A 14,353-nucleotide genomic window follows, 5' to 3' on the forward strand; every position below is an offset into this window, starting at 1 on the left:
TGTTTATTGTTGTCTTTTGTGAGTCAGAACACAGGCCTTATCCCTACCCCTCCCTGTCATAAATGCCTTTAAGCCTGGACTTGGATCCCAGCTTAATGGGTTTGGTCTCCACATTCCCGCTCTAGCTTCAAGGTCCACATCTGTGCTAAGTTGGGGGAGAGACAGATCGTCCCAGGGGCTGCTGTGGCCTGATCCAGCTTCCCTTGATCACTGATAATTTCTGAAGGAGCTGAAGAACTGTGCTTCCTGCCTTCTTCCTACTGGTGCTTCTACTTGGGTTAGCCTGGGGTGCAGTCTGTGGGGGCAGCTCCTAAATGTCTAGGCACCTTTAAGCACGTCCATTGGTTTATGACCCAGACTTTGCCCCACTGGCTCAGTCTTTGAAACTCCTCCTCCCTTGACCCTGCTCCAGACACTTTAAATCCAGGAGAGAAAAATGTGTTGAGACTGCCTGGGGAACAACATCTGCTCCTAGCCAAGATTACCTCATCACAAAGTAAGGATACTAGGTGGTGGAACTGCCATCATACCTTTCTCCTTCCTATACCTCGTTCTGGTGGGTAGATGCAGTCCTTTCTAAAGAGGCATGGAGTTCTCTACCTTTTCTCCACGAATTACTCTGCACCCATTCTTTTCTTACACTTTTCATCTTTAAAACCTCTTTTTCTTCTACTCTTAATATCAAGAATGTGCCTTCTTCATGGAATCCTAGATATGTAAATTTATAGAGCTGAGAGGGTCCTTATCTAGTTTAAGGCCCTCATTGTACAAATGGAAAGACTGAGGCCCAAAGAAGAGAAGGGCCTGAGCCAATGCCACATAGCTGATTACTGCAAGAGCAAGCTGGGGTTGGAACCTAGGTCGCTTGACTCAGACCAGTGATTTTTCATTACCGTCTCTTTCTAACAGGAACAAAGATGTCCTCTGGTTTTAAACAAATCCAGACTCCAGCTTCACCCAGAAATTTTGAGCCCCGTTTTGCTATTTTTATTAGTTCCTTTTTTTTAATTTAATATTTCCAATTCTTCTGGGTCTTCTTAGTTTTTAGGATGTTGACCTATGTTAATCCAGGCTATCTTGTAGCTACATACGGTCTCCTCGATGGAAAATGTGAGTAATACAGCCCTGAGGTTTCACTCTAGGAGCTGCTAAAAACGGCAGAGGCAGAGTTTATGTACATTTAAAAAAATCTAGCAGTGACTGGTGGACAGCAGGTACTCAATAACTGTGAAGTCACTTCCTTCATTGCAAAAGGGCTCTCTGTGTTTCTCCCTGAAGTAGCACAGTGTGGTAGTGTGGTGGCTAAGAGTCTAGACAGACCCAGTAAAATCCGCCCCCCCCCCTTTTACTTCTTAATTGTTTGACTTTGAACTGTTACTTTCTCTCGCAGAGCCTGCTTTCCTTCAGCTGTAAAATAAGGAGAATTAGCATATTCATTTCACAGAATAATTGTGGAACTTAAATGAGAGAATGCATGAAAAGTGGTTAACATAGGGACTGGCATGTAGAAAGCTCTTTGTTTTATTACCAGTTTTACTTTTCTCTATTACCAAACAACCATGGCCTCAGAATATTAGGAGGGCTGATAACTGTACTTCACAACAAGGGAAAATGTTGATGGGGATGGGAGCTCTTTTCACATCTTGCAACCCTTGCAGAGGGCCCTATTTCTTAAATGAGGCTGTTGGAATCCTCCTGTGAGCTTTGACTGGCTACACTGACAGTGCATTTCCTCCCCCCTCTCAGCAAATACCAACCAGCAAGCTGAGATAAGAGAAGTGCAGCCCACCCTCTTGTAATTCCTCTGGAGATCCTAACCGGGATTTGGAAAACACCGGATATGGTCAAAGAACCGTCCCGGGTTTTGTACCAAACCAGGCCCGGAACAAGACATTCCAGCAGTTTAGTTTCTGGAAAAGAGGGCACCCAGAACTGCCCTAGCCTCCATTCACCCCTCCCCAGTAACACCAGCCAAATTGGAGCCCCGGACTTTATTTATGAGAAAGGCTCTCTAACCCAGGATACAGACTGAGCAGGGCTGGCAGACTCATGCTGGGGTCTGCAGCTTAGCATAACTAGGCCACTGACATGAATATGGAAGTGTTTTCTGCAGCAAAGGTAAGCTTTTTTTCCCCTCTCTTTCTAAACCCTACCTTGCCTCCCTTTCTTTGAAGAAAACCTTTATTCAGCTTGGTTTAGGGGAATCTTGGGCCACTAGAAGAGAAAGTCAGTGGCTGAGAAGTTGGAGGAAGCATGGCTTGGTGTGCAGGAAAGTTAAAGTGGACAATACACTCTCTTTGTTCCTCTCACCAAAATGGCCAGGACCACACTGTCTCAGCTGTTTCAGAGACGATCCTGGAGTTGTAGAGAGTAGTTAATTTTCCTGTTGAAATAGTGTGCTCATTTTCTGTCTCACAGTTTGTGGTGTTTATTGAGGTAATGGATCTGAGGACTACATAAATGGGAAGCTCAAGCACTTAAAAATGATCATTTAGTTTCATACTTTGAGATCCAGATTGGCACAGAGTAAGGCAATAAATTATAGTTGAACTAAGCTATCAGCTTAAAATCTGAATTATTTCTCACACTTAGTGCCTAAGTAGAAGAAATATTTTAGAAAATATGGGTTCAAATTCTGGCTTTGCCAGTAACTGGCTACTTGACTTTGAGCAAGCCCCTTCATCTCTCTGGTCTCAGTTTTCTATATGTCACATCAGGGATTGAAAAAATATAGTTTCTAAAGGTATTTATGGATGTATGTATCTAAAATATATTCAGTTTTTTACTGAGCATCTACTGTATTCTAAGTCCTTTGCTAGGGGCTCATATATCCATTATTTTGTTTGAGCCTCAAAACAATCTTGTGAAATAAATATTATCCCCAATTTTGGATGAGAAAACTGAGGCTCAAATAGGTGAAAGTGACTTGTTGAAAGGTCACATAGCTATTACAGGCAAGAAAGAGAATTTGAATCCAGATCTTCTAGTTTCAAATCAGTATACTTTCTATTATACCACAACTGGGGTGTGAGGAAATAAAGAAACCTCCTTAATACAAATGCAAATATGTAGTGAAATCATATTGTCCCAGGAACAGTATGGTGATAATATACTGGACATGATTGCCAGGCTAGAGGCTCTTAGGTTCTAGTACTAGCTCTCAGGACTTCAGGTGAGTCTCTTCCTCTGTGGGCCTCCATTTTCCCATCTCTGACATACTAAGATACAGTGATAATGATTTTAAAATTATACAAATTGTACTTGTACTACTCTTTTGAGACTTTAAACACTCTCCCCATTTTCCCTTCCAGTAAAGTCCCATACCCACTGAAGGTGAGAAAATCCCCTATTTTGAGTCACAAGGTAAAGAAAAAGCCACACAGCATTAAGAAAGTGGAGGACCAAAAGGTCAATCTTGATGGAGGGTTCTATTAGTAAGACTTCTGAAATTGGAGATAAAACCTCAAGGATAGCTCAGCATTTCTGTGTCCAGCTGAGTGATCCTTTGTCTAGGATGAGCCTGTCCAGGCCAGTCTATTCAAACTCAGAGAGAAAAGAGCATTGTCTCATTAAAGGAACAACTTGCAAATTCTAGGGAAAACAGTGATGCAAACTGTCATGGATGATGGGGACCAGGCCCAGGTAACATTGGGATGCCAGGAAAGGAAGTTTTGACTAGTCTCAGTGTATACTGACTAAACTATGTCTAATTAGAAGTATCCCAGAAATCCCTTCTCTCTCTCTCTCTCTTTCTCTCTCCTCCTTTGAGCACCTCTTCCTTCTGCCCTCTTTTTTTACTTTCCTCCAGGATTCTTGCTCACCTTATTTCATTTCTCCTTTTACCTTTCCCTTTTATTTTTCCTCCTCAGTCTGGCCTTTCTATAAGACCTCCTCCTGTGGGCTCAGATGAGAAAAAATAGCCCTGTCCAAGTGAAAAGTTTATGTAGGGCTTTCAAATTCTTCATCTCATTTTCTCTTCATAGCAAACTAATAGGGAGTCCAAAGCAGAGATTATCTCCATCTAAGAGATGAGGAAATCAAGGCTCAAAAAACTAGGTGACTTGCTCCATGTCATACAACTAATAAATGATGAATTCAGAACTAGAATCTATTTTTCTAGAGTCTAAAGACTTTCAATTTTACCATGAAATATCCAAGTGATTCTAAAAGAATGTTATGGGCTTTCCCTTTCTTCTGTTTTATAATGATAAACCAAGTTTAAAAAAACAACAATAAAAGTAGCAACAACAAATGCAGCTTTGGGAATAAAAAGGGAAGTTAGTGACTAGAAGAAATGAAAACTTATCAGATACCTACTAAGTCCTTGGTGCTATTTCTTTCAAACACAGCTGAAAACAGTACTCAAACCTAAGTTTATCTGACTCAAAAGTTCTGGTTCTTTTCATATATCATTTTCCTTTCAAAGAAATTAATCTCAGCCATATACATGTGCCTATATGCTTACAATGTGCTATTGTATATAGGAACTTATGAGTGTGTATGTGTTATGGCTTTCCATAAAATGTTAAAGCTTTGTGATTCTGGCAATTTTCATTTCTAAAGCTATTTCCTTGTCTTTAATAATCAGAGCCACTAATACTTTTTGATCTCTTGTGCACTTGAGTACTTATTTGTGTTCTATTCATTTACAGATCTTAATTCATTTAATCCTCACAACTACTCTGAGATGTAGCAAATAATATTAATTCTATTTCAAAGATGAAGACACTATGGCTAGAGAAGTGAAGCAGTTTATCAAGTCACACAGCTAGGAAAACCGAAGCCAGGATTTCTTTAGGCAGTCCGATTCCAAAGCCTGTGTCCTCAATGTAAAATGGGGAAGAAAATCCTTATCTCACAAGAATGTGAGAATTAAATAATATGGAAGATATGAAAGACATACTGTACAGTGGAAAGTGCTAGGCAAATGCTAAGTTGCATTTTTTCCCAGGTTCTATTGTCTAGTCCTTTTGGTCATTAGTCACCCTTTGAATGCTTTTTCATTTACTGCAGAAGTTCTATACCAGTCTCTTCTGGGAATATATCCAAGTTAACCATGTGCTTCTTCAATTGTGGAACTCTTACCTGGGACAGTTTTCTCTCTATGTGAGTTTAAGGCACAACAGCCTTGCTGACACCTCTCTGATAAGGAAGCTTGAAGGAGGTGCATGTTGCATTCAGATTCTCATTGAATCAAGGACACTCCCTCCTTGCTGAGGACATGCTATTTGTGTATCCATATGTGGTACTATATGTTGGTGCATGTGAATGCACCTGTATTTCATCAGTGAATGTGAGAGCTAGAAAGACTCTTTGAGAGCTCTTTATATAAAGCATTTTTGTAGTTCTGTGTTTTTGCATTTCATTATATTCCCAAAGATCCATGAGCCCCCAAAAGTAAGTTATAGTCCAGCTCTATTATATTATAGATGAGAAAACTGGGGCTCACTAAGGTCACTCTTTGAACCAGTGGCGAACCTGACTAAAGTCAACTGGTGGGAAAATGTATGTCTATGTTGTTTTATGTCACTTTAGCAGTAGCTGTTTATGTTACACCTACAGGACCCCCGTCACCATATCTGCCAGTAGATACACAAAGACCTCTAAGATGTGACATCCATGCTCAAGGAGTTTATAGCCCAATCTGGCAAATAAAGACAGTTCATGAGGCAGCTTATGAGACAAAGATAATAATAATACAAAGTTTGACTTCATGTATTTGGGTGTTATAGAGAGTAAATAGTTCTTCAGAGGACAGTGATATGGAAAGGCTAGAGGGGGCCTTCTGGAGCAGTTAGGATTTAAGTTAGCCCTTAGAGTTGAAATATAGAACATAAGATGTGTGGGAGACAGTAAGGATAAATTAACAAACTGTCACCAGGAGGGAGAAGGAAGAGGAAGAAAACCAACATTTACTGTCTGTTATGTTCTAAACACTAATTGTACTGGGGCCTTTTCATGCAAGTTTTCTAATTTACTTCTCCAAGGCTTATATTATTAGATATATTTTATAGATAGGAAAACAGGTCCAGAGTGGCTAAATATCACCCAAGTCTACACAATTGGTCAGTAGGAAAGCCAGGTTTTAGGAAGAGGAATCCAAGAACAGGTCCTCCCACTTATCAAGGGCTTTCTTCCAAATGTCATATGAAGACTGGGGATTACACACTTGGGCCACTACTTTGTGTGGAGGGGTCTGAGAGTATGTAGGGAAATCTATAGTTCTGTTTATCAATCAGGGTAAATAACTGGGGATTTCCTATCCACATGTGAGTCTGTGCATATTTTTGATTTTCTATTTTTGATTAATCGTCCCTAATATCATGTGCTTAGGTTGAGGATTTAGTGAAATAATTTATATATTAAAAAAAAGTGAGCATCACATTTAGTGTGTAGTAATTTCTCCATGAATGATAGTTACCATCATTATTATCATCATCATGAATGATATTGATTAGATGTATCTCTGCCCATATGAATATATGTGTCTGTTTCTGGAAGTGATCATAACTACATATGATTGCATGTTTCAGAATGTATGGGGTTTTCTCAGATATAACTATAGCTATAGGCATATACAAGCATATCTTGGAGATATTGTGGGTTTGGTTCCAAACTACTGCAATAAAGTTAATATCGTAATAAATCTTCACACAATTTTTTGGTTTCCTAGTGCATGTAAAAGTTATCTTTATATTATAATGTAGTCTATTAAGTGTGTAATAGTATTACATCTTTAAAAATGTACATACCTGAATTTAAAAATATTTTATTGCTAAAAAGTGCTAAACATCATCTGACAATACAGAATTGCCACAAACCTTCAATTTGTAAAAAACACAATGTCTGTGAAGTGAAATAAAGTGAAGCACAATAAAACAAGATATGTCTGTACATGTTTTCTGTGTGTGCAAGTATATTTTGTGAAAAGTAGTATAGCATGGTAATTAAGAACATGTATACCTGAAACTAACATAATATAGTAAGTCACCTATACTTCAATTGAAAAAAAAAAAAACATAGACACTGGACCCATACTTCCTTGAGCTCACAACCCAACTCTACCGATTGTTAACTAGGTAAACTTGGACAAATTATCTTATATTGCTGTTCTGCGGTTTCTCCTTCTATAATATGGGGATAATAATGGCATCTGCTTCATAGTGTTGCTGTGAGGATTGAATGATTTAATCTGTAAAGCACTTAGAACAATGTCTGACATGTCATGCACACACTATAAATATTGATTTTTATTATTTTTTTAATTGAAGCATAGTTGATTTACAATGTTGTGTTTGTTTCTGGTGTACAGTAAAGTGATTCAGTTATATATATATATATACTTTTTCAGATTCTTTTCCATTGTAGGTTATTATTATTATTATTATTATTATTTTGAAAGTGACTAAGGTTCTGTGTGACACTGTGGTTCTAGTGTGGATGAAAGTGTCTGCATCTCTGCTTTTAGATAAGACTGCATGTGTCTATGTATATGCAAATGTATGTATATTTGTGTTTATGTTATGTCGCCTGTGTTTCTGGGATTGACTGTAGCTGTGTATAGTATGACTGAGTGCTTCATATCAGCCCCCAAAAGTCTAACTGCCTGGCTGATGTATCAGAATGAAAGGTTAGAAGCTTAGTTCTAACTCTGACTCAAGATTGGACACATTAAATGGATTTGTGCATGGCAGAGAACCAGCAGAGAACATTTCTTCTGATAAATGTGCTAAGTTCACAGCTCAGTGTATTTTCACAAACTGAACGTACCCATGTAACCAGTAAGTAAATCAAGAAACAGAACATTTCCTAGAAGCCTTCCTCCTCTGCCTTACTAGTCACTGATCCCTACCTTAAGAGAAAACATTATCCTGGCTTCTAACAGCATAGATTAGTTTTGCCTGATTCTGTACTTTATATAAATGAAATCATATAATATGTACCCTTTGTGTCTGGTTTCTTTCTGCACCATTGTATTTGTGAGAAGCATCCATATTTTCATGTATAGTGTTAGTTTGCTCATTACCATTGCTATATAGAATTCCATTATATGAATAAAATATCATCTACTCATCCATTATAGTGTTCATGGACATATTGACTGTTTTCAGTTTGGGTCTATGAACATTCTAATAAATGTATTTTGGTGAATTCTCATTTGTTTTTAAACACAGTTCATAGAGGATGGAAAGTGGCAATGGTGAAAACAGAGACACAGGGAGAATTAGTGACCTGATTTGGGTACCGAGTGAGTCAGTGGCTCAATCGGGCTACTGATGCCTGTTTCCTAATTTTTGGGCCAGAGTATATTCTTCTTTCTACATTGCTGAAGAAAATGGATCCAGATTTCTCTTCTGAAGAAAGTGATACACAATTGTCAGTACAAGTGATTTTTAACTTTGCCCTCCAAAGTCCAATGTGTAGAGATCCTTGAACACTTGTTGAAAGGAAACAGGTAAGGCAGAGATTCTAGGCTAATCGGTTTTTGTTTTCTCAGTCACTCAGTCTGGCTCTTGCCTCTTTACTTTTCCAGACGCATGCAAAGCCCCTTTGTTCTCTTTCTTCTATACCGGCAGCTATTCATTTGCCTGTTTCCCAGAGTAATGTGGGCCATGGAGCCAGGCCATCTTCTATGGGCTCTGCTGTTCGTGCAACCCTTGTGGCCCCGACTGACTGATGGGGCCACTAGAGTCTACTATCTGGGCATCCAGGACGTGCAGTGGAACTATGCTCCTAAGGGAAGGAATGTCATCACGAACCAGCCTCTGGACAGTGACACGTAGGTTTAATCTCTTGTGGAATTAGAGATGGAGTTAGGGAGGGGCACTCTTGAGGTCAATAGGTAGCTCTTGAAGACCTTTCTCCGGGGTGTGGTTGCAGCCAGCTCCTGATCTCTCTGGGCCATAAGCCCAGTGATACATTTCCTGAGAAGACGACTAGTTGACTCAGGAGCCAGTATCCCATATGGAGTTCGCTTTTCCACAGTGAGGTGCCTAAGTACTTTTAGCGTCCTAAAGGTCATTCCATATTGCCTTGGTTCTAAGGTGATATCCGCAATGCTGTTTTAATAATAGGTATTTAGCTTTTGAACAAGAAAGAAACATGATATATATACAGTGTTTGTAAGATGTGTGTAGTATATGTATGCTGCCATAGTTCAATGGAACTATACTGATTTAAGATATGTAAAAATGTGAAAAAATAAGATCAGCCTTAGAATCAAGGAAAGAACAGCAATAGCTATCACTTATGTAACACTTTGTGACAGGTACCATACTAGAAATTTATATACTTTGTCCCACCTAATTCTTACAGAAACTTTAGGAGGTGAGTATGAATATTCTCATCTTATAGATGAGAAAACTGAGGCTCAGGGAGATCAAGTGACTTACCCAGGTCCAACAGCTAGTAAACAGAGAGGTAGGATTTGAACCTGGGTAATGTGGATGCAAAGCTGGTACTCTTCTCACCATTCTGCCTCTCACAGATCCCACAGGATTAACCTTTCTTGATCTTAGAGCTTTGCAGGTGTTCCACAAATGCCCATTGAAAAAATCGAATTAATGTATTAAAAAATCTTTTGTGATCATGAATTGCTTTGTCTCTCCAAAGCCTCAGAGTTTTACAAAGTTGACTGTAACATCTCAGAGCTCTCTAGGAAGAATTAGAGTAAGAAAAACAGCTCTCTTTTTTAACAAACCATTTTTCTACTCATCTAGTTTTGGAGTCACAGAGTCTGTATTAAAAGTATCTTTGAGGGATAACTTTGTTATCCCCTTCTCCAATACTTTGAAGTAATAGTTAACATTTATTAAGTTTTTACTATTTTCCAGGCACTTTTCTAAACTCTTTATGTATTTTAATTATTTTAGTCACCAGTAAAAAGTGGTACCATGGTTATCTCCATTTTACAGATGGAGAAATTATGCACAGAGAAGTTAAGTAACCTGCTCAAAGTCCTACAGATTTGGAAATGGCAATATTGGCATTTAATTGAAACTTCCTGGCTCCAGAGTTTGTGAACTTAACCACTATGCTATAAGACTTCCCATATAAAGCAGGGCAACACTAAGTTAGGCCACCTGGATAGGGAGTTGATCACTTAAAGAGTCTGTCCATAGTTGGTTGCCTCCCCATTATTATATATTAGGCTTTACTGAGTGAAATTGTCTATTTTGTAGGTTAAAATTGCTCAAATATCAGCAAATTCATATGCTTTAACTTAATACTTCTCATTGTCTAACAATTAGATTCTAACGTAAAGCTTTCATGTTTTGATCAGTACAATCCCATTTCCTCTTGTTTTGCCCTAAACAAAGATGAACACTTTTTGGTCAGCCACCTCTGGAAAAAAGGCAAAATTGTGACTTTCTCTTTCCTTCCTTCCCAGAGTAGCTTCCAACTTCCTGAAGTCTGACAAGAACCGAATAGGGAGCAGCTACAAGAAGACCATCTACAAGGAATACAGGGATGGTTCATACATGGATGAAATGGTTCAGCCAGCCTGGCTGGGTTTCCTGGGGCCAGTGTTGAAGGCTGAGGTGGGAGATATCATTCTTATCCACCTGAAGAATTTTGCCACTCGTCCCTACACAATCCACCCCCATGGCGTTTTCTATGAGAAAGACTCAGAAGGTAAATCAGCCCATCCTTTTTCTCCTACCTGCAACAAATATACCTTTTTCTTTATTGCCATCTGAGAGAGAGGAGCTGGGAATGAAGATAGTGTTCCTTTTTGATCTGAGGTGGCAAGGACTCTCCTCAGAGAAAATATGGCTGGGTACTGTTATCAGTTCTGCTATTCACACACTGTGTCACTTTGGGCAAGTCATTGTCCCTCTCTGAACCTCAAATTCTTCATTAAGAATGTAGAGATTCAATTTACCTTTTATCACAAAGAATTACTTGAATGGCATTTCCATAAGATATTTGACTGTGTTTTGGAAAGAGGAGTGTTCTGTGAATGTAAGGGAGCATTATTCTTGTGCCACAGTCTTCCAAAAGGCCCATTGTTTTTCTTAAGAGGGAGATCGGTTTACTCATCTGTATCTCCTACTATCCCAGGCCCTATGGCCTATAGTACTGACACAACGGTGAGTGAGGGGAATAGAGAGCAAACTCAGAAGGTCTTGACTTGACCATTAACTCCCTGTGGGCAAGTTATTTTCCTCTGTTTTCTCTTTCATAAAATGGGAATAGATCAATTGATCATTAAGTTGCCTTTAGATAGAAATTCTGTGATTGTCTGCTTTCTGTTTTTCAAAGTGAGTACTTGAAGGAAGGGACTTTTTTCTTCTCTCTTGCCTCCATGTTATCGGCTTTGCACTAGAGCATTACTAGGTTAGGCTGTATAGCACTTTCTATGGTCATAGCTCCTTCCCCAGGGGCTGCTACCTTTCTACCCACTGTTGATTTGAAGTCTAGGGTTCTTGGCTAGATATTACCTGAATCTGTGCCTTCCTTAGGTTGTGAGGGAAACTGTGCTGAACTTTAGAACTCTACCTTCCACAAGACTGGAACTAGGTATTCCATACGTCCCTCTCCAGACTTCTACATCTGCCAGTCTCCTTCTCGCTCACCCTGGGACTAAGCATATGCAATTTCATTTTCTAGGATCCTTATATCCAGATGGTTCCTCTGGTTGGCTGAAAGCTGATGACTCTGTTCCCCCGGGAGGCAGCCACATCTACAACTGGACCATTCCAGAAAGCCATGCACCTACTGATGCTGACCCAGCGTGCCTCACCTGGATCTACCATTCTCATGTAGATGCTCCACGAGACATTGCTACTGGCCTCATTGGACCCCTTATAACTTGTAAAAGAGGTATAAGCCCCAAATGTGAGCTGTGAGATACAGTTTGGGATATCTAGGGGAAGCAGTGATATTGTTGACTCACCTACATATTGAGCAGCAGCCTGGGGAGTGTTAATTTAGCACCCTAGTTTATTAGTAGGAATAAATCCTGCCAAACTCCCTTTTTCACTGTTTTTTCTATTTCACTACTTTTTTTTTCTAAAACAAAGCAAAAAACAGAAACAAAATATTTAAAAACACTTTGCTACTTTCTTTTTTTCTTATTTTACTTAAAAAACTCGAATTAGTAATGATGGAAGTCAAGTTACATAAGAGTAAGGTATGTGTTAATAGTCTGTTGGATAGGATTGAAAGTGTAGTCATCAGAATTTTGGGAGGATTGTGGGTTTGGTTTGAAATATGGTATGTTTAAGGTGTAGTCAGGCCTGAAGACCTGTGTGTTACAGGAGTGTGGTTAGATCAAAGCCCTGAGTTGAAGACATAGGCAGGGATGGTGGGAAGGAATTATTCTAGATCCTATGTACCTCACCTTCAAGTCCTAGGCTCAACTGAATTGGTGGTTTCATGTGGGGAATTTAGAAATAGTAATTAGCAGCAGAAGTCTCTATCTACTTTTCTGTTGCTGATAGACTCTTAAGGCCCCTCTCTTTCTATTCTTTACTTATGAGTACCCCTTACAGCTTACTGTTGCTAAAGAAAGAAGGTTTTTAAAGGCTCTTTTCTTACTTTCCTTAGGAACCCTGGATGGGAGCTCCCCTCCTCAGCGGCAGGACGTGGACAATGATTTCTTCCTGCTCTTTAGTGTGATAGATGAGAACCTTAGCTGGCATATCAATGAGAACATTGCCACTTACTGCTCAGACCCTGCCTCAGTGGACATAGAAGATGAGACCTTTCAGGAGAGCAATAAGATGCACGGTAAGCTGGGAGTATGTGGCCACACTATGACAGTGAACATTGATGGAGGGTCTCCACTGGGCCTAGCATTTGGTGGATGTTTTCACATACCTGGTTCGTTTTAATTCTCACAAGGACCGTGAGCAGTAGGTGGTTTTCCCCTGTTTCACTCATGAGGAAACCGAGGCTCTAGGCGTACACAGAAAATAAATGGCACAGCTAAAATTCCAACCCTGATATGTCTGACTGCGTAGGCTATGCTCTTGCCATTAGGTACCCTGCTTTCTAAACTCCAAAGTCATATACTATATGCTCAAGTCACTTTGGTGAGGATTGCCTACTGATATAATTAGTTAACATTTCTTTGTTCTAAAAAGGATGCAAACTGTGAAAATTACACATTTTGTAGAGAAGATAAATGACTTCCCATAAGGGAGTTGACCATCTTAATTAAATTTAAAACAAACTAAAGGCGCGAAAGCCTGAGGCATGGACAGATAACTGATTTTAGAAATGAAAGTAAGTGATTTTGCTTTCGTTTATTTATGGGAGTGATTTACTTGGTGACAGAGGTGGGCTCAAAATGAAAGAGTCACAAGGGGAGGTGAAAACTCAGAGGAAAGATGCAAAGGATGGCTTGGACAGCTCAAATTTCTCTTAGTTTTATACCAATTGCTTGTAATAACTATGATAATTAGTTAGCTAACTTGACAACTGTCCTGTGGAAATTTCAGAAGGAAATTGTCTTAGATGGAAAGAAAATTTGTAAAATAAACTCCATTTCTTAGAAAGCTTCCTCAGATTGCTGGGTTGGAATCCTGGCTCTACCACATAATAGATTTGTGGTCTTGGGAGAGAAGTAACTTTAGCTCTCTGAGCCTTGATTTTCACATTTTTTCCACAATAACAGCGAATTCTGCCTATTTCCCAGGGATGTTTGTAAGATTTATATAAGATAATGCATATGGTCAGCACAGTGTGCTCTTTGAATCCTCATCTAAATGTTATCTATTATTATTGTCAGATGGTAAGGCCTCTCTCACTGGGCTGTCCTTTCCTAACTCTGATATTTTCTTTTGCAGCAATCAATGGCTTTGTCTTTGGAAACTTACCAGATCTGAGCATGTGTGCACAGAAGCGTGTGGCCTGGCACTTGTTTGGCATGGGCAACGAGGTAGATGTCCACACAGCTTTCTTCCATGGACAGATGCTGACCATCCGAGGCCACCGAACTGATGTGGCTCATATCTTTCCAGCCACTTTTGTGACTGCTGAGATGGTGCCCCAGGAACCTGGCACCTGGCTAATTAGCTGTCAAGTGAATAGTCACTTGCAAGGTGAGATCCAACATCTCTGATCTTTCAGATACAGGACGTAGGTAGCAGTGATGGTTATCAGGAGGCTGGGTTTCTGGCCTGGAGACATAAGATTGGTCTTTCAGGTGAGATAGTTGGATATAAATGATCAAACATTAGACTAGAATTCTGGGATTCCAGGTTCTTTCCTGGCTCAGCCATTAAATTGCAAGGTGACCTGGGGCATTGCTCTCTGAGTTTCATCTTCCCCATCGCTAACATAAGATGGTATAGGAATGGATAAGTGAACTTTTAAGCTGCCTTTTTTTTGCTCAGAATTCTAA

The 14,353-nt window shown here is 39.6% G+C and overlaps 1 protein-coding gene across 7 annotated transcripts in view; it reads left to right on the forward strand.

Annotated features, from left to right (window-relative positions):
- Positions 1 to 1,918: 1,918 nt before the first annotated feature.
- The window catches only part of HEPH (hephaestin), an 86,734-nt gene continuing 74,299 nt past the window's right edge, over positions 1,919 to 14,353 (forward strand). For 6 of the 7 annotated variants that reach the window (XM_061179519.1, XM_061179520.1, XM_061179523.1 and 3 more), the window contains exons 1-6: positions 1,919 to 2,118; positions 8,534 to 8,779; positions 10,391 to 10,635; positions 11,614 to 11,826; positions 12,553 to 12,735; positions 13,797 to 14,051. In XM_061179519.1, the coding sequence (XP_061035502.1) occupies positions 8,538 to 8,779; positions 10,391 to 10,635; positions 11,614 to 11,826; positions 12,553 to 12,735; positions 13,797 to 14,051 (1,138 nt within the window). In that variant the 5' untranslated portion in view covers positions 1,919 to 2,118; positions 8,534 to 8,537. The remainder of the gene's footprint in view (positions 2,119 to 8,533; positions 8,780 to 10,390; positions 10,636 to 11,613; positions 11,827 to 12,552; positions 12,736 to 13,796; positions 14,052 to 14,353) is intronic. The other variant, XM_061179521.1, reaches the window with a different exon arrangement.

The sequence above is a fragment of the Eubalaena glacialis genome, chromosome X (assembly GCF_028564815.1).
Source record: "Eubalaena glacialis isolate mEubGla1 chromosome X, mEubGla1.1.hap2.+ XY, whole genome shotgun sequence".
In the NCBI taxonomy this organism is placed as follows: domain Eukaryota; kingdom Metazoa; phylum Chordata; class Mammalia; order Artiodactyla; family Balaenidae; genus Eubalaena; species Eubalaena glacialis.